At 48.1% G+C, this 19363-nt stretch overlaps 2 protein-coding genes across 11 annotated transcripts in view; one reads left to right on the top strand and one right to left on the bottom strand.

Moving 5' to 3' along the window:
* The window catches only part of HRAS (HRas proto-oncogene, GTPase), a 55839-nt gene that overhangs the window by 36260 nt on the left and 216 nt on the right, over positions 1 to 19363 (bottom strand). For 2 of the 4 annotated variants that reach the window (XM_026108077.2, XM_064513216.1), the window contains exon 1: positions 18066 to 18460. The exons of the other annotated variants lie outside the window; for them this stretch is intronic. The gene's annotated coding sequence lies outside the window, so the exon portion shown is untranslated. Of the gene's footprint in view, positions 1 to 18065; positions 18461 to 19363 lie in introns of those variants that run through there. 4 annotated transcript variants of the gene reach the window in all.
* LRRC56 (leucine rich repeat containing 56) overlaps positions 18548 to 19363 on the top strand; it is an 86272-nt gene continuing 85456 nt past the window's right edge. For 3 of the 7 annotated variants that reach the window (XM_064513211.1, XM_064513209.1, XM_064513199.1), the window contains exon 1: positions 18938 to 19098. In XM_064513211.1, coding sequence (XP_064369281.1) covers positions 19016 to 19098 — 83 coding nt within the window. In that variant the 5' untranslated portion in view covers positions 18938 to 19015. The other 4 variants (XM_064513213.1, XM_064513204.1, XM_064513202.1 and 1 more) reach the window with 4 other exon arrangements.

Raw genomic sequence — 19363 nt, 5'->3', positions numbered from 1 at the left:
CACACACACACTATTACTATATTATGGAGGTGAGCGAAGATTTTTCATGACCTACATCACTCTGCAAACAACCAATTGCTGGGAGCATTTCATGCTCTCACCCCTCTGTATCCAGCCCCATCACCTAGCAAACCAGTGCTGACCTTTCACTCTATTGGTTACTACTGTGTTCAGTATCTGACCTTGTAAACACCAGCAAAGACACAAGAACCGAAGCTCTCATACTTATGCCGTGTTTTCCAGAAAGGGGGTTGAAAGCTGGCCCCAGGCCTTACGGAGGCAAAACCTCACATGACTATCTTGGGCTATGGCAAATACCACCGAAGGGGCTGGTGTGACAAAAAGATGGTCTGTATCCCAAAAGGTCACAGTCTAGCTGCTGCCACCCATTAGATGTTTCTCACCTTCAGCCTTTTTTTGGTCTGTTACTACAGATATTAATTGTAACAGCTACGAAGCTGCTGTTCAAGTCATACTAGCCTGGTGCTATGTGCAGGAGATAGCATGGGCAACGCCATCCAAGTCCCTTTCTGGGGACCAAAAAGGACGGGTGATGTGAACTGGCACTGTTAGGAACATGATCCAGCCTAATCAGGTGATGCAGACTTCCTAGCTCCTGTTTGCTAACTCTTGTTAAGGCAAGATGTGTCTTGTGAGCGTCAAGTTGGACTCAGAAATTACTCATAAGATACGAAAATGAGCACCCTGAGGAAACAGTCGCTAAGAACAATCACAGAAATCTTTACTTTTGAACAAACAGCTCTTTCAGGGATTTTTTTTTTTTAAGTTAGCAGAGAACAACCAAAATATCTGCAATCAGAGGCTCTACTTTATGGATCTGTTTTTTTCTCATAATCCTTGGTGGCACAAAAATCTCCTTGCTTAAAAATCAAAGATAAATTCAGAGATTAAAGCTTCAAGAAGAGTCCTGGCTTGAACTCTGGATTTTTACAGTCTTGCCAGTACTGTCAGGCATCCTGGAAATACTTAGAAAAAGTGAGAAATGTGGAAGCTGCTGACCACTCGCTGTCTGTGTGACTGGCTATGATCATATCTCAAGTGTGATGACCATCCTCTTTTGCGGGAGCCTGGGGGAGACAGAGGACAGCGGGGAGATTTTGGAAAGTTGTGATGTGCTGATAAGGACTCCCTGCTTCATCGGCCAGCAGCACAGTTAACCGGGATTGTTTCTCAGGGCTCCTGAGGTGTGCATAGCAGTTTCTCATTCTTCCACTTCATTCACACTTAACTGGAAATAAATTGGTCATTGATTTCACCCTTAAATCCACTCTGATTTTCAGAAAGCAACTCCCGGAGGACCATATATGACCCTACAATGAACCTTCAAGGCCACAGCACGGTGTAGTGGGTATAGCTCCTACATAGGTCTCATTGTTCCCACACAGGAATGTCAGCTAAAAAAAATGCATCAAATGTTTGCAGAAAGCTTTTTTAAACAGAAGAAGCCCAATGAAAACCACCAGCTTGGATGTCAAACGAGGTAGCTTTGACTTGAAACACTGCTCAAGCAAAAATAGATGCTGCACTGTTCTGTAGAATATATTTGCTGCTCTGTGAATATATTAACAGAAGAGGAAAATTGGTACTCTAGTAGCAAGGAAAGCATTGAACTCTGAAAGCTGGTGTTTGTTACATAAATGCTTAATGCTGTTATAGTTTAGGCCTCAAACACTGCAGAGGAAGGGACAGTTACTGTAAAGAAGCTGTTTCAGCTGGTGGTTGCCATTCCACACACACAATTTGTAAGGTACTTCCACATATTTTTGGCAAAACTCAAGACATGCTGTGTCAACTCAGACAGGAAATCTGCCTCAAGTTAACAGACAAAATCCACCTTTTTTTTAAAAGGCTGACACATGGCTGCAAGATCTCAAGACAACACCTGACCGCATGTGATCGGCTGAGATCATTGGAAAACAGATGGCTAATGGCCCCGATTGAGTTTTGCTGTGCGACAACTGCTCGATGCCACTTTAAGCAGGTTTCTTTTATTCTACAGCACCAAAGGAATTGCTCCTCTTGAAGAGAACAAATAGGCAAGTACAGGGAGTGCTCAACATACTCCGGAAAACCAGATGAATCACAGACTTCAGGAGCTTTATTCACAGTAGCTAAAAAAATGAAGTGTGCTATACATGGATGGAAATCATCCACCTAACTTCAGGTGTCAGAAAGCTGTCCAGGTCTGAACGACACCTTCTGTCTCTGAACCTGTATTAAAAAGGAGGGAATTACCCTCTAAAAGAGCCTGTTTTCTTCCACCAGCTTAGAAGGGAACCTGGGTGAATATCCCCAGCTAAGAGTTCTGGTGGTGCCCAGCGCAGTTGTTGCAACCGCGCTTCACCCAGCTGTGATGCCAGAGCTGGATGTCTGAAAACAGCCCTAGGATACTACTCTGCTGAAGATACAGACCCCGAAGGTCAATAAATACCAATGCTGTCTAAGCTGAATGAGGCTGAGGGAAAGAAAAACAAACAAGAAGAGCAAAAACAACAACACATGGATATTTATTTGCAAAGCACCAGGTTCTGAGTCCTGCAACAACATCCTGCTATAACATTAGTTTTGCTGGTCTTGCATGATCTACGTGATGACACAAAGGAACCGGGCAGTTTTGTCATTCCCAAGGTGCTGCTCAGTGACTGTGGGAAGGCTGATGTGCTGGCCACACACCAGGAATGATCGCACCGCTTCGTTTGGCAGGCATGGACTCCGCCGCGCTGAACTTACAGACTTGGTATCCTAAGCGCTACATATAGTCTCTAACTCGCCCACAACAGCTGCAATACCGGCAGATGAGCTCCCAGAAACTCTCTGAAGCTGAATTTGCAGTAACATGTTGCTTCTTAAGGAAAACCACAACGTGCTTGTTTCAAAGTAGCCAATTGATGAACAATAATAGGGAAAAGAAAAAAACCACCTGGCGCCGCTCCCCCTTGGTTCTCTCACACAGAGTTGAGAAGCTTAAATTAACTGCAAAGCATGAGAAACTGAGCAAACACCTTCCTTGAGCAACTGGGGCCATCCCCGAGAAAATATTTGCATCTGGGGGATGTAAGAGTTGTGCAACCTGGAAAATACCAAGTCAGATAAGGCAGAGACCTTTCACTAGGCTCTACAGAGACACACTTGTAACGCTATGATGCTGACTCAGGCTAAGACAAGTGGCTTTAATTTTCTCTCCCTCACTCTAGCCTTCACAGGGGAAATAATACGAGCCTACTTCATATGCAGTTTGAAGCCACTAGGCAGTATTTGCAGAGCTGAATCAGAGACCGACGAAGCCTTTGGTAGAGTAGGGGAGGCGATGTGGGTTCTCCAAGATGAGAGTCGTTTTCCCTGTTCCCCTGTTGTTTTACGCAAAATGGTTAGCTCTGCTTTGGACATGATGTGCAACTAACATATTACAGTATTTGCCAGGCCTAGGGCTTTATACAGCCTAGGAGCCTTGTCCACAGAAATTTAGTTCCATAAACAAATGATATCAGGGAATTACACAGCAGAAATACATTAGGAAGGTCACACAGTTACTTTGTGAAAGATGACAGATCCTGGTTTCTCCCATCAGCTTTCAAACACCAGTACCTGCACCTGCTAAACTAAGAAAACAAACGGCCAAATGAAACCACTGCACATCTCCCAGGACCTAGGAAGTGTCTCCTGTTGACAGGACAGAGAGTGTACTGTCAGTGGTGAAAATTAACAAGTAAAAAGCACCATTTCGAAGGTGCATATCCAAGCAGCAGCAGGTCGATACCCGGGCAAAAAGCCAATACTGAAGACCAATACCAACGGAAATGCATGGTTCGCATAGACAGCACTTTGCTTTCCACATAGGCCTATCAGTGCCGAATCAAAGAACAACAGCGGAGCTCTGCAGGCGGCTACCATCCTGTGCAGCAGGCTATTTGCTCCAGGGTGAAAACAATGGTTTTGCAAACCAAAACCTTGTGCTAACATCTCTTTGGGCCCTTGCTGATTTGCTTTTTGCCAATTGGAAGAAATAATGGAAACAATTACCCTAGATGAGCGGGCAAAGGGGACAGGCACACGCTTAACTGTTTAGAGGCACTGGTGATCCACCACTGATCAGCAGGATCCACAAATAGCAGGCAAAAGGCCAAAGTGTGGCACAAACTCTGAGAAGCTGCACATGGAGCTGAGCGCCTGATGCTGCGCCAGATGCCTCTCTGCTGGGACGCTCTTCAAACACGGACACTGTTTATTGTACCAAAGTTCAGAGGGGAAGGACAACAATGGAAATAGGAGAGCAAAACACAGGCTGCGAGTCTTCACTACAAGGCTCTGATACACCTTCCTTCCTAAATTAAAGCCCCCCAAAGGTTTTCAGATACTCTCCCTATCTGCCATATAACTGTCTCTGTACTCTAGAAGCAAGAGTTGCAAAGCAGAAGACTTTGAACTGGGAGGGCTCTAGAGCATTGGCTGAAAACCACAGCTGGAGAGTCTGAAGTGGCTGTATTGCACACAGCAGATTTCCAGAGACTCTCCATGACTAAACATTCATTTATGGGTGCCTGAGTTCACAGGATTTATAGCATGAAACAAGAAGGGTGGGATACACAACTGACTCTGGTTTTCTTAGGAGTCCTAGGATTTGAGGCTAACTACACAGGTGTGAGGCTGAGAGCAAAAAGACTGGCCGAGCACCCTCCCTTTCTGAGGCACACGTTGGGCAGAGCAGGCTTGCAACCAGCTGCCAGCACAGAGACCCAAAGGCTGACTTCAAGCTCTGCAGGCTCTTGCTATGGACAGGTTTTTTTGCTCTTGAAACGCCTGATGCATCACATTTCTGCCACTGGGCTAATTCTCCCCCAGAAAAAGGCATGATGGAACAAGAGCTCCCAATCAAAGGGGAAAATTAGCCAGTCAAGAAAATCCTCCTTGGGCTACAAGGCTTTATTCCTACCAGTTGGATCAACTTTGTTTTTCAGTTCTTGGCAAGAATGGCTCTCAGCCACCTCCAACCTGCTCCTTGTGAGCCACGCCAGGGTCTTTCTGAGCAATGGTGAAGGTTTAGTAACAGTGGAATAGAAAACTATGGTAGCTGGCACCCCCAAAGCCCCATTGCCCTGCGAGCATTTAGCAGCGCTCCAGTGTTACAAAAAAGCCCTGAAGACAGTGGTTCTACGCCCCAAGCCCAGGCCTTCCTGGAGCACCCAGGAACTGGTGCTCATCTCAGCCCTGAACTTAGAGGCCTTGTGTCTTCTCCCACTGCAACGTGACAGGACTGCTGCCCAGGCGTGCACACTAGATCAGGAGCTCGTGGGAAGGATCCGAGTAATCCCGCAGTCACCCTTACACTATCAGCTGCTCAGCCTCAGAGTATAAAAGGATGAAAGAGGGACAAAACATACTAAGTGCTGCCCAATTCCCACTTAGGCTTTCTGCCTTTGGTCAGTTGAAACTTTACATTGTAAAACTGCTCCTTGAGCTCTATCCCATGAGGAGCTCTATCCCATGGGGAGCAGGGAGACAATATCTGGGAGGTGTTTAACCGTGTCCTCCAGCCAGAAAGGAATCAAAATGAAAGGCAGCTTCTTGAGCAAGAGAAGAGGCATAGGTTTACCAGATAGACAGTATTTAGCTAAGATGAAGAGAGACTACATTCAACACTGTCTTGTTCTCTTTTTGTGCTACCCTAAACTGTTTGATGTAGCTAGTCGAGGTGGGATTCATCTCACCTACCACACAAACACCTACATGAGAGCCCATCATCGGGAGTCTCTTTGTAATCAATGAGAAGAGACAGACACAATCTGTCTGACCTGTTTAGACATCTGCATTAGCATGAGATGAAAGTGCCTATTTTTCCCTGCTGCCTAGATAAGGGGGCTGAGGGTAACCAGCTGAGATGTTAGATGTCAACATCTGGACAGGCGAATTGCATGCTGATTTTCTGCATCTTGCACTCAGCTTGTAAGCTTCTCAGAGAGGAACTACCTCGTGTTGCACCTAACATGAAAGCGCTTCCAGTCCCCAAGGCCTGAAGGTAATACTACACTTCAGATGATAAAAGAGAGGCTTATACCTCAAAGCATTTACCACAGAGAACACTCCCCATTATTTCCCCTGCAACAATATTCCAGATGGATCCAAGTCATCTTGGGGGCTGCTTGGCTGGTGCAGAGAAGGCAGAGTTGCAAGTCTTAACCTGCCTCTATGTCAGCAGAAAAAGAAAGTGAAACATCCCAGGCACCAAATGCTTTGTGCCATGAGAACTGCAGAATGTGGAGAGTCGGGAAGTTTCACTTTATAGCTGTCAACGAATAGACAAAACAGGCAGGGACAGAGGGGTGTACACACACAACAGGGCTGGAAGAAGGACACAGAAGATGGGAAAAGGTACAAGGAATGTGCAAGATGGGTGCTCCAAGGCGAGGGTTTTCAGACCAATTTCAAGGATTCTTTTTCATGACTACTGATATGTGACTTTGGGGCTAGCAACATTGGAGTTTGGTGCAGACAAATTCAAAATAATGAGTCTAGGGGCAGTAAGCCAAAGCAGGCAGTACATATTAAATGGAGCTGTCATGCTGCTGGACTGGCCAGGGGAGAGTTTGAGGAGCTATTGTAAAAGATTTGTGAAGCCATCAGCCCTAGTGCTACAAAAAAATAAGAAAATTAAGCTCAAACAGGGATTGCAGGCAGAAGAACTTCCCTCTGACAGCAGGATAAATGAGGAATAAGTTGTTACAAAAGGCCCTCAAATCCAATAAGAAAAAAAGCACTGAAGAGACTGCATGGCATTTATCTACAGTGGGACTGGATTGAAGGGTTCAAAAGACAAAAAGAAGTTCAAATTAGCTCCCTGAAAGGGTGGCTTATTGCTAGCAGAGCTTTTTCTTCCTCATCCACCCAGTGTACAATTATCGCTGAGTTTGCAGGCTCCCATCTCAGCCTTTAAGCAATATCCCTTCACACCCTAATCACAACAGGTGCTTGCTCCCGTCGTCCCTGCAGAGCAAGGCAGGCTGAGAAAGAGGGACCAGTAGCTGTTCAGCTCCAGGCGTCAGCTGCCAGCCACCTCCCAGCTCCACAGCATTCACTGCTGGCAGAGCAGGAGCTGTTGGATTATTTTGTTCTCATTTGTTTTTCTCCCAGGGATTCATACTGAGGTTACTTTTAAGCTGTGAATCGAATAAACTTGTTCTAGATGTGGACTCTGAAATAAAGGAAATGAATACCTGAACTGACCTTAAGAGAGATGCTGTACTGACTGCCAGCCCATGCTCACTGCATCAACAGTTTTTCAACCGACTTCAGCAGACTTTGAACAAGACCTTGTAACCCTATTGCGATGCAATCGTAAGTCCTGCCAAAGACTGTGCACTTACTAGCATGGTCTGCAAACCCCCAGCCTCTCTTTTATGAACTCAACTTTCCATCTCTCCACACGCAACACTGTTCTCCAGGACCCTAACCAGGGCTACAGAAATAACTGCACCCTCCCTTCTCTTAAAATTGTATCTGTTCACCTAAAACTCAGGCAGGCTTTCTCTCATCTTCCAGAATGTCTTCGAGTTGCCTTGTACTCTCCTTAAAAAGGCAGAGATTTCAAGTCAGAGTCACACAGCTTAATTTGCACCCAGATGTTGGTAACCGCAATTTTCAGTCAGCTGCCCTGGGTCTTCAGAAATCCCTAGATAGAGATGAGAAGGTACAGGGACTTACATGGTTTTTAGACCATGCAGCAGTGGAGCCACACCACCACCATTCATTGCTGAAAGCAGAAATACCTCATTCCTACAGAACAAGATCAGATAAACCAACTGACTTTCACTTGAAGCCACCAATACATAAGAGTGTTCAGGACCTGCAGGGTTCCTGACAGCAGCAGAAATGCATATTTATACAGCACTGGCTTGTATCAGATATTGCAGAACCACTGGGCTTTCCAAAAGCATGTTTCCACTTCTGCCCTTTGCCAACATGGAGTTTGCGGTACTGCAGGCTCAGCAGGCAGGGATCTGCAGCACGTATCTTCTCAGAAACTGGTACCTGAATCACACTATCCTTAATAGCAAATTGGCAGGACAAGTCTAAGTAGCACTGAGCTGTATCTGCCATTTCTTTCATCTCTGCAGGCAGAAGCTATTCTTAATTTTCTATCTGCAGGCACATTGAGAGACCTGTCCTTTCTGTGCCCATTCAGCACCTTTTCTTCTGAATCCATTCCATGTCTCGAGCCAGCCAGTACCAGAGGGTCCTCCCGAGCAACTGCCTGGGAGAATCATCACAAACACCTCCCTTGCTGCCGGCATGAAACGGAATGAAATGAAATGAAACGTGCAAAGACTCAGCAACTCTGTCCTGTTCAACAGATGTGATGCAGTAGAAGGCTACAGGTGCCATTAGAGGCTCAAAGGAGTGAGGAGACGAACCTAAGTTCCAGGAACTGTACTTCTGCATAGGCATCGTCCCCCTTTGATTTCATCTGAATAGCATCCCTTACTCACTCCCATCCCGAACAGGTTTACCATCTGCTCTTCCATAGTCCCTCTGAATTACCCCAGAGTGACTGTATTTCAGTGGCAAATTAAACTGTCACAATACATACTTTTCTACACTGTTTTTTTAAAACATCCCTGGCAAGGGAATTGTTTTGGAAAGATTAGATTAGGTGCCTGGGAAACAAGTTTGAAAAAAGTAAAGGGTTTTTTTGCTTCTTGAAGAAATTTACCTTTTTTTCCCTGGAAAGTTTCTTCTCCTAAAAGACTTCATCAGTTAACTGCATCTTGTTTTTTGGATCAACTATTCTTTCCACAAAAAGTGCCTCAGAGCAGCTGACAAAGAGGGAGATGGCTCATTTTGGAATTATCTGCTACAAACATAAATCAAGCTCCAAAAGCTCTCTGGGACTTTATTGAGCCCTTCTCCTCTCCCCATTTAAAGGATTACCAAGTTTCTCATGAATTGTCCAAATTTTCTTACTATGGTTCCAAACCACAAGAGACCAAGACGCTCCAGTTTTACTCAATGTCTTACAGGATCTGTATTTATTCCTGGAAACTTGTTCCCTATTTACAGCCTGGAAGATTTACATGGAAAGGGCTGCTATTCCAGCTCTCCATTCACATTATTTTTGAGACTCGATACCCAAAATATTTTAAACCAAATACAAAATAAGGAAGCCTTGCTTAAAATGATAAAAGAAAATAAAATCCCACCTTCTTGAGCTCTCTGTGGGGCAAAAGCATTTCGCTCTATCCCATTCTCCATTATTTTTCAAATAAGCTTTTCTGTGGGGTGTTTCTTTGTTTTGTTTTGGGGTTTTTTTTAAGCATAACAGCTCGCCTGCCACAAGAGGAACGAAGCTGTTTGGACAGATCAGCAAATCAAATTCTCCAATTCCTTAGTTACTACAGAAAGACAGAGAGAAACTAGGATGGAGTCAGAGACTTTCCATGCAAGTATGGCCTTGGTTTCGCTGGCTCTGGGCAGCAGATGCCGAATTACACAGCCAAGACCTAGGTGGGCATATGCAGCAAGCCGATCCCAGCACAGCAGCTCCTGCCTGGGGACCTTGTTGGAGTGAACGAAGGAACAACTGGGCAGCAGAGGGGACAGGGGTGATTGGACTTGCCATATCCCCTCTTAATACGAGACACTCGCTCTGTAAGGGGAGCCAAGGGCACCCCCAGGATCAGACGAGAAAGCAAGTTTTACACCACTGCACTGGCCCCTTTGCACCACTGCAAAGACTGTCCTGCAGTATTCACAGGCAGGGTGGCGAGGACGGCATCAAAGAGGGCAGCGCTCGGCAATTTTGTAATTAGAGCACTTGGCTCGGGGCATGACAACTGTGACAAAAGCTGGACTTACCCCAAGGAAGAACTGAATCAATACTCAGACTGAGGCTGGCTTATAACTAGACCCTGCCTAGGTTTAGCCACAGGATCCTGTGGTTTGTGGTGGGGTCACTACCGATCTCTTCAAGGCTGAATAACCACTCTCAGTGGTTTGGAAAACTCGTGGGCTCCAAAGCACCCTTCTTCTTCAGCCAGCTCTCACAGGTCAGCACGGCTGGCAGGGAAACAGTGATGTTCACAAGGCGGCCAGTTGGATGTCCCAGTCCAGCGCCAGCTGATGGTCTCTACCACTGTCTCCGCTCAACAGCCCCACGTGGAACTTGCTCTGCACATCGAACCATGCTGCCCTCCGCGAAGCCCTAGCTCCCCACACAGTCTACAGCTCTGCCGTCACGCTTGCCCTGAGTCTCGGTCAATCTTACCAAAGTTCATGGAACGACTTCTGACTCTGAATGACCAACGGAGATTCATAAAGAGACAGCATTTTCAGAAGACAATGCCTTTCCCACTTGAAAACATCTCTAATTGGATGCCTAAAATCTTTAGTCAGTGAGCTTTCAGCTAGAACTAGATACCAGTGGACATGTCTATTTTGACTTTGCCTTCTTCTCCCAGAAAGATGTCCTGTTGTTGCCTTTGCAGTGAGTTTCTGGGATGAATGCTGTGCCTTTCATCTCTTCTGGTATGATTCTACTTCTGGGATGTTCTTGGGCAGGCATCGGTGGAGAGACCTTCCCCCTCATCCATCCCATTCCCAGCTCTGCCACAGACCTGGTGAGACTGCACATACTCGTGACTATGAGCCACACCAGCACGCAACGTCCTGGCCTCTGTGGGAAAGCAGGAGCAGAAACACTTTTCCAGAGCTAAGCCTCATCCTCTCATGTCTCTGTTTCACACCTTTGAGATGGGCACAGGAGTATTTCTTTCCTGTGTGAGCATGTTTTGAGAATAATTACCGTGATGTTTGTGAATTCATGGGGTCCACCAGAATAGTCACAGAGTTGCCAACTGCAAATCAGTGCAGCAGGAAGGGGGAAACTGTTCCCAGGAGTACAGACGGTGGATGTGAGGAGACAATCCTCACAGACTCAAGTACAAGTCACGTCCACAATGCCCCCCAGCAGAAAGATTAGGTAGAAAGCAGAGCGGGGCTTTGCGTATACTTCCTCATCAATCAGCAGCTACGCTGACTGCCAGATGGGAGGTCACAACACAAACCCGTACAGCAATATCCTCCCCTGGCCCAGCCCCCTGGAGATATCTTCCAGTATATATCCTCATATTTCCTCCCACATCAATGGAGCAAGAAGCTAGCAAATGCCTGTCAAAACAGGTCAGGGAACAGACCACTTGCCCAAAGCTGCCTGCTTGGAAAGAGGGGCAACCCCTCCAGAAAAAGCTGGCTGGCTTCATACGATAGCATGCAAATCAGGAAAAGGCCAGAGGATAACAAGATGAGAAGAAATCCTGCATGATTAATGTTACATCCAGTCCTTATACACAAGCCGCAGAGCTGAGGGGGTAGGCAGGAGTGAGGGCTAGCACTCTGGAAACTGTACAGTATGCAGCACGGGTTTGCACGCACACACAAGCACACGGGCAAAGGTACTTCATGCTTTTACCAGCATTTGGTGGGTCTGCATGCTACAAAGGAGAGAGCCTTTCTTTCCAAAAAGAAAAATTGTTCACGGCAGGAGCCTAACAGTACAGTATCTGTAATGAGCTGTCATCATCAGACATAGAGCCAAGGGGAGACGACGGTAAAGTTAGTTGCAGGACTAGCACACATACCAGCTAGGGTCTGTCCCACATTTACCCCCAAGAAACAGTGATTTTTTTTCCTAAATACCAAATGCAAAAGCTTAGAGAGATGGGAATGTCTTAATTTCTCAAGCCCACCCTTCTTCTGGAAGATGAGTTCTATTATGTCTCATAAAATTAAGCTCTCCGGCATCTCCTTTCTTGCTCTAACAAAGCCAGTTGCACAGAAAGAGCACAGATGCTGCTGTCACTACAGAGATGCATGAGCTAGTGCCACACCAGGAGAGCTGCTCTGGCTGCTGCAGGGGCTAGCTAGGGTAAGGAAAAGGACAGGCGACTAAATGGGTCATTTGCGGACTCCAGTTTTATACATTCAAACTTCTTTTACACATATCCTTTCCCTTTGTTTGGAGCAGACTGGATGGAGCTGGATGCAGACCATAAAACAGCAGTGCCAAGTGTCAGAGCAGGCTCAGTGCCAATACTGGAGCTAGCCCTGACTGCTTACACGATGGTAGCCTGTTATTCCAACAAACTGTTGATGAACCAAGCTCACTTCTCAGCAAGCCTCGATGCCTCAGGTGTAAGCACTTGCTAGTCAGCTTCCCCTTTGGAGATTCTTCACAAGAATCTGCTTTTCTCAGGGGAGACGTTCCCAAGCACTCCTGCTCTTGGCTGTCCACTTTCTGATTCAACCTGGACTGGCAAGATAGCCAATGCATCCTCAATATTAGCTTTTTCCATGGATCGCTTCTTTTACATCTCAATTCTCTTCCTGCAGAGCCATACTGAAACACCCAGATCTGTCCCTCCCCTTCAATCCAGGCATAAAGGAGAGTGGGGCAGTCTGGAGCAGACACCTTTGTGCGTACCTGCTGCTCTAATTTCGCTCCTACCTCGGCTTTTTAGATCTCACTCCCAACTTCTCCCAGTAACAGGACAACATCCTCTTCATTTCACAGGCCATAGCTTCTGCCTCGTGTTGTCTGCTGTTCTCCCAAGGACGCTGAACAACAGGAAGATGTACGGGCAGCACCGAAGAGGTCCCCATCCCAGAGAGCTCTAGTGCAGCAATGCCTTTTTTTGTAATGTCAGGTTATTGCTCACACACACACTTCCAAATTCAGCTCCATCAGTTCTTGAGTTTAGCTTAAATGTGATCAGATTCTGATTTGCAGTGGTTTTAGCTATGCAAAAGGAAAAACCCACTTTTAGTTTGGTCCCGTGCTGTATTATACAAGTAGCTAGTCTGTTGCTTCCTTTGCATTATCAGAGCACCCTTCACCCAGGGCATCCTCCCTTTTGGGCAGATATATTGGATTAACCCACCGAGCTAAATCAGTATTATTCTCGTTGAAGAAGAGGGCCCAGAGAAATCAAGCACCTCAGCCAAGATCAGAGAGGAAGTCAGGACTCCTGGGTTTGTAGCCTTGAACTTTAACCACAAAGTCATCTTTCAGCATCAGACTTGGAGAGATAAATGAGCTGCTAGAACAGTCCGCTTCACCATCAGATGGATACCACGAGCAGGTCATACACTAAGACAGGTACCCCACAGTCAGCACAGAAGTTTTCCTTTCCTAGGAAGTCAGGTGACTTTGCTGCATACACAGCAAGCTATAAAACTGTATGGCAGCAGTGAGAAGCTGATAATGAAGTTTTACTTTTACTGAACTAGTCATTAAACAGTGCTGGTCTCATGTTATAAAGAGACCAGTAAGTAGATGGCAACATACAGAATAAAACGATCATCTGGAAGCATTTTCCTTTGGGTATTTATAATTATAAACCAAACATCACAGCTTCACCCTCTCCCCACTGTAAATAATTAACTGCAAAGGAATATTCCTCTTGGCCCCATCCTCCCCAATCAATTTTGCTTCATAACTACATGCTGTCTGGATTGCTCACTGTGGCGATGCACTGGAGTGTTATTCAAAACATTTCACACGACACAGAGGAATGGCATAACTGTTAACATTAGTAAAATAGAGACATTTCCTTATGGGTATGAGATGATCTCATCATATAACTCCTAGTAGCTAAAGCAGAGGACTATGACATCCGTGACTTAGCTCATCCACTGTGGCTATACCACTGCAATCATCAGCTGGGAGATACATCACACCCCCCTGAATGCTTCCATCGCATATCTCTAGACTGTCTGAGCTTTATTTCCATGAGAAGACAAAATTCCTCCCCTAAAATACAAAGTTTTCTATTCCCTTCATTATTTTTAAGAATATTCCCAGTAGATTTCATCCAGGAAAAAACCAAGTCTTCTCCACAACAGACAGCACTTTTGTTTTCAGGACACCTTAATCTTTTAATACTGAATTTACTAAGTTGAATATTCTCCTTCTGCTCAAGTAGGCACGCATGATAACTTGTCCGCCTCTTGTTACTACCCTAATTAACATGATGCTCATACAGACTCTGAAAATACTAGGTAGGTGGGAAAACCTTCATAGTGCTAAGGCTTTTTGCCGTACTGAAAGATAGCTCCTGGGCATAACCCCAAAAGGAAAGAAGGGGAGGAAGGACAATACGAAGAGGAGGAAAGCAAGACTTCCAGGTGCGGAGACTGAGGTTTGTGAGGCAGCAGGTGAGAACAGGGGGCATAAAGATACAAAAACAACGAGGCAAGGCCTACCATTTGCTCCTAGCCATTCTCTTATAATACAAAGATACTGAGATATTCAGACAAATTCACTCAAAAAAAAAAAAAAAAAAAAAAAAGGCACAGGGAGAGCCCCACGCAAAAATAAGAGCAGCAAGAAAACTCCTGAATTGCAGAAACACCCTTCCCACAACAGCCAGAAAACCAAGGGAGAGGCAGAGAAGCATTGCCACTGGGCAAACATCTTCATCTTCATACACAGTCACTGGGTTTAGTTCAGCTAGCTATTAAGTGCTTAATAAAATGTGCAGCAGCACCAAAAAGGTGGAGAAAAAGATGAAAATGGGCTAATTTAGAAGGAAAAAACATGGAAAGAGAGGTAGAAGAAAGAGGCAGAAGAAAGAATGAAAGAAAGAAAAGATGATCTGCAGAACAAAGAAAGAACAATATAGGGAAAGGAGAAAGAGTTAAAGGAAAAGTTAAAGGAAACAGATACTGAGGACAGTTCAGGAAAAGATAAAGCATGAAAAAGTGGAATGAAAACTGGAAAGGAAGGATAGCCTAAAAAAAGAAAGAGCAATGTGCCATGGCAGAGCAGTCGAACAGCACTCAGCAAATAAATCATTTGTTTAATCTCAGCCGTATTTGTCAAATAATTTATTTAATACTCTTCTGTGGTATCCGATCAGCTATAAAGCTGATCAAATACCACTTTATAAATACATTATTAGACTAATACAGGTGAAATTCAAATATATTCAACGGTTTTATTTTTATATACCGTTTAATAAGCCATGGTTATGAGTATACACTTAAAAATGTTAAATAGAAAGCTAATAATAGGTTACAATTAGATAAGAGTGCTTGGTGCACAACCATTTTATTTTTCTAGGCTGACGAAAAGCACAGTGGCATAAAAAGTCTTGAAGGATGGCAGATGAGACACGGCTTGACTGGCTTTCCTACCTCTTCCCTTCTTCATCACCCTCCCTCCAGAAAGAACCTCTCTCTGGATGAGGTAATTTTTGTCCCAGTTAAGGAATTCCCCCATATCCAACTTCAGAAAACCTTCCTGAGTTTCCAGTCCACACAGTTACAGACGTGCTGGGGAGAACCAAGTACGGATTAGTATGAAGGTAAATTCAGTATGGGCTAACAGCAGGAGGGGCAATGGTGCTGTCTGGCTGCAGTCTCTGCAAGCAAATGTTTATGTTGTGAGGTTGTCTTTGCATCCCTCAAATACAGTTGGATGAAAGACAGTGATGTGGAAAATGATGTAGTAGTAACCTGCTCTCACCAGGAAAAGCTTCCTGAGTACCAGCTGCCGTTTCAAGCCTCCTTAGGAGAACTAAGATGAACAAGTCAATCAGCAATTTTCAATCTGTTTTTCCATTTGTGGACTCGCACAGTTCTGCAGTAGTAATAGAACCCCGCTATACATTTCACATATGTAGGCTGCTGTAAATAACAGATGAACTTGGCCTCCCTGTGTTTTTTTATGTCTCATCCCCTTGGAGTGGCTTCTGGACCCCTTGAAGGATCCTCAGCCCACAGGTCGAAAGTCACGGAGGCAGATGAACACCATACACACGGAGGGCCTGATGCAGCGCCTTACGAAGGGAAACCGTGACTGCCACTTTTCTAATCTGACATTAGAGAAAACTGTAGGAGGTTACTCCCACTACTGCTGCACATTCACCGTATACTGTAGCCAAGAACCAAATCGACCACAACGGAGAACCACGCCAAGGATAACTCCTTGGGGCTATCCATCAGGTGGAAAAGTGTCCCTCCGGTTGAGTCCTGTTTAATTATTACGACATAAACGATACCCCAAACTGAGGTAGTTATTGCTAATTAAAAGCTCATTTTTATGCAGACATGGAAGGTATTTCCTGACACACTTTTTTTTCCTTTATTATAAAAATAAGGAAGGTTCACCAAGACCAAAAAAGACGCACTGACAGCTACCACCGCAAAGCGGATTTTTCACCGGGGAAAACACTGTCAGTCTCTAGATCTGCCAAGGAGACTGAACAAGGAATTCAATCAGCATCAGCTGCACTGGTGCTGAAATGGAGCAGTTTGCATGTTATTAATCATGTGGGGGAAACCTTTGAGGAGCAGAAAGAAAGGACTGTCTAAGCCTAAGCACATGGAGGGGAGCTCACACCTGGCTTCAAAGTCATGGCTCTATTACAAATCACGCAAGTCTTAGCTGCCCAGCTGTAAAATTAAAATAATTTCGAGTTCTGCGAGGATAAATACATTAGCAATTCTGACCAGGAGAAACCCATGCCCACTGGCCTTATCACTAACCACCTGGACTGGACTAGGAAGAGCAACGTGACCATGGGCCCGGGCAGTCCTCGTTTGCACAGGTGTAAGGCATCCATGTGCAGCTGGGGGAGGGCAACACGATTGGCTGGAAACCCAGCAGAGGCAAGGCTGGGGGAGATAAAACATCCCTTTTTTCAGCACTGCTCTTTTAGAGCCTCAGAAGTCTGGAGCCTGTCCCTGGAGTAGGTTGTTCCCTGGTAATTTTGTGTTCAGGTAAGACTTTGTATGAGAGTCTAATTCTCTAGTAACTCTTTAGCTAGCATGAAGCCTAGTGTGCTTTCCTCTGTTTAAAACTAGTTCTATAGCTTGAACCTGCATAATCTACCTATGCAAACAAAACTGAGGTAATGAAGCCTTAGCAGGAATATTTATTTGTCTTGTATCTTAAAAATCTACCTAGGAGTGACTTGTGTGGAGCCGGCTGAAGGGAAACAATTATTAGGTCACTTAAATAGTCAAGCTAGTCTTAATATTTGCCATACAGTGCTTGTGCTTTTAGCTGTCTTAAGCATTTCTCCAGTCACTCCAGAGTTTGTCAGTCCTCTCCGATTCCTAATCGGCTTTCTTTTGTCTACAGGCATGCTCCATTGCTCCCAGGCTGCTCGCGGCGATTAAAATGCATCCCTGCCCAGGATCCCTATGGGCTGAGCGAGCCTCCAGGAGACCCTGCCTCTACTCGGGGCAAAGAGGTAGCAAGCCCGGGCCCCTCCCTGTGCCCTTGTGTGCAGCAGGCAGGGTGTAGGCAGCCGCAGAGCCCCGGCGGCAAACGTCCCTCAGCGGAAGGGAGGTGCTGACGGCTCCGCAGAGCCGCAACGGGGGCCCTGGCGGGTGGGCGCACCTACCTGCGCCTCTGCCACCTGCGCGCTGCCCCTCGCCTCGCCCCCGGCCTGGGGGGCCTCGCCCTGGCTTGTGCTGGGGATGTTGAGCGCTGCTGGGAAGTTGGTTTTTTATGGGGGGGGGGGCCCTCCAGCAGGGCGTAGCAGGAGCTGGGTGGGCGCCCCGTTTAGCAAGAGGGTGGGGGCAGCACGGTGGTGCTGGGCTGGGGGGGGGGGTGCAGGAGCAGGACAAGCAGGTGCAGCGGGATGCAGGAGGGCAAGGGGGTGCCCCGCGGCTGTGTCCCCCCCCCGGCAGCCGCACAGACAGCAGAGTCATGGTGCGGCCGGGCAGGCAGGTGGAGCTGCGCTGCCACCCCGCCTCCTCCGTGTCCCCCCACCCCAGCTGGGGCAGGGCCCTCTGCCCACCCCACCCTGGGCACACTGAGGCGGGGTGGGGGGGACACACAAACTTCGAGGCGGGGGCAGCCGCCCCGCTAACAGGTGGCTGCGGCGCTCCAACGGCCGCGCCCCCCCCTTAACGGCCGCGGCCCTCGCGCGCGCCCCCCTCCCCCCCACCAACGGCTGCGCCCGTAACGGCTCCCCCCAACGGCTGCACCCGTAACGGCCCCTCCCTCCCTCCCTCCCCCCCAACGGCGGCGGCGGGTCACTCACCGGCTCGCACGCCCCGCCAGGCGGGAGGCACCTCCTGGAAGGGGAGGGGGGCGGAAGTTTAAGGGAGAATAATAATTTTTTCTTTTTTTTTTAAGGAAAAAAAAAAAAAAAACTCCCTTCAAGCACAGCGAGCCCCTGCCGCCGCCGGGGGCTGCCGCCCCGCTCAGCCGTGCGTCGGCCCGGCGGCGAGGTGAAGTTTCCACCGCGGTGGTGGAGGCGCCCCCGGCGTGCCGCGCCCGCCCCGCATTGGCACCGGGCGCCGGGGCGCTCTGCCGCCGCCGCCCGCCCGCCGCCGCCGCCCGGACAATGTGCGAGCGCGGGGGGGAGCGGGAGCGGCCGCGGGAGCGCGCCCCGCCGGCGGCCGCCGCACACGCCCAGGCGCCGCGCCCCGCCCACCCGCCCCTGATAGGCGGCCCCGGCCGCCGCCGCCCTCCCGGTGGGCTGCGCCGCCCGTCAATCACGCGCCGGCGCCCGCCCCCCCCCCGCCTCCCGGGCCTGGCCGCGGGGAGGTCTGCGGGGCGGCGGCGGGAGGGTGCTGCCGCCGGCCCCCCCCCCCCGCCTCCCCGGGCCGCCCCGGCGCTGCGCTCCCCCTGCCGCCGCCCCCGCGGGCGGGTCTGGCCCCCGGGGCGTTTGGGCGCAGCGCCGTTTGTTAACGGCCGCAGCCGGCGGTTGGCAGCCCGGCGGGCGAGGCGCCTCTCAGGCCCCGGGGAGCGCCCGGGAAAGCGGCAGCCCGGGGTAGGCCCCGTCGCGGGGCGTGAGCCGGGTCACTCTCGTTGCAGGCAGAGCGTGGCCGGATCCTGCTCGGGGTCCCCCGGAGCACAGCTCAGTCGGGGCTCGACGGACCCGGGCTGCTGCTGTGAGGTCAGGTATGGCAGCGCCCCGCTCCCCATCCCGTCCCAGCGCGCCCACGTTACCAGACGTTTCCCACGGCGCTGCGGTTACGCTGGGAAATGGACAGGGGCTTGCGCAGACACCCTGTTACCTGGGAGCAGGCACAAGGGATCAGGCTTTGCAGCAGGACGGCAGAATACAGGTGTAATATGCATTCCTAACAACGCAAAAGCACTGTTTACACTGAGCCTTTCAAGCACCCTACCGCAATACGTTGCTTCCATTAAAAAGGTAGCTAAGAATCTGGAAAGGGAACTAGAAACCCATGTTCTAGGTACTACAGTTTGGCGCATGTAACAAAGCTCGTGCCCTGCAGAGCTCATAGCCAGAGTACTGAATAGATTAAGCAAGTTGTAAGGATACCCGCTGAGAGGGTTGTGCAGGTTGGTCCAGGTTGCGCAGACCCG

Source organism: Dromaius novaehollandiae, chromosome 5 (assembly GCF_036370855.1).
Source record: "Dromaius novaehollandiae isolate bDroNov1 chromosome 5, bDroNov1.hap1, whole genome shotgun sequence".
Lineage (NCBI taxonomy): Eukaryota > Metazoa > Chordata > Aves > Casuariiformes > Dromaiidae > Dromaius > Dromaius novaehollandiae.
The sequence above is the reverse complement of the archived record's forward strand: the minus strand, read 5'-3'. Positions and strand labels throughout refer to the sequence as shown.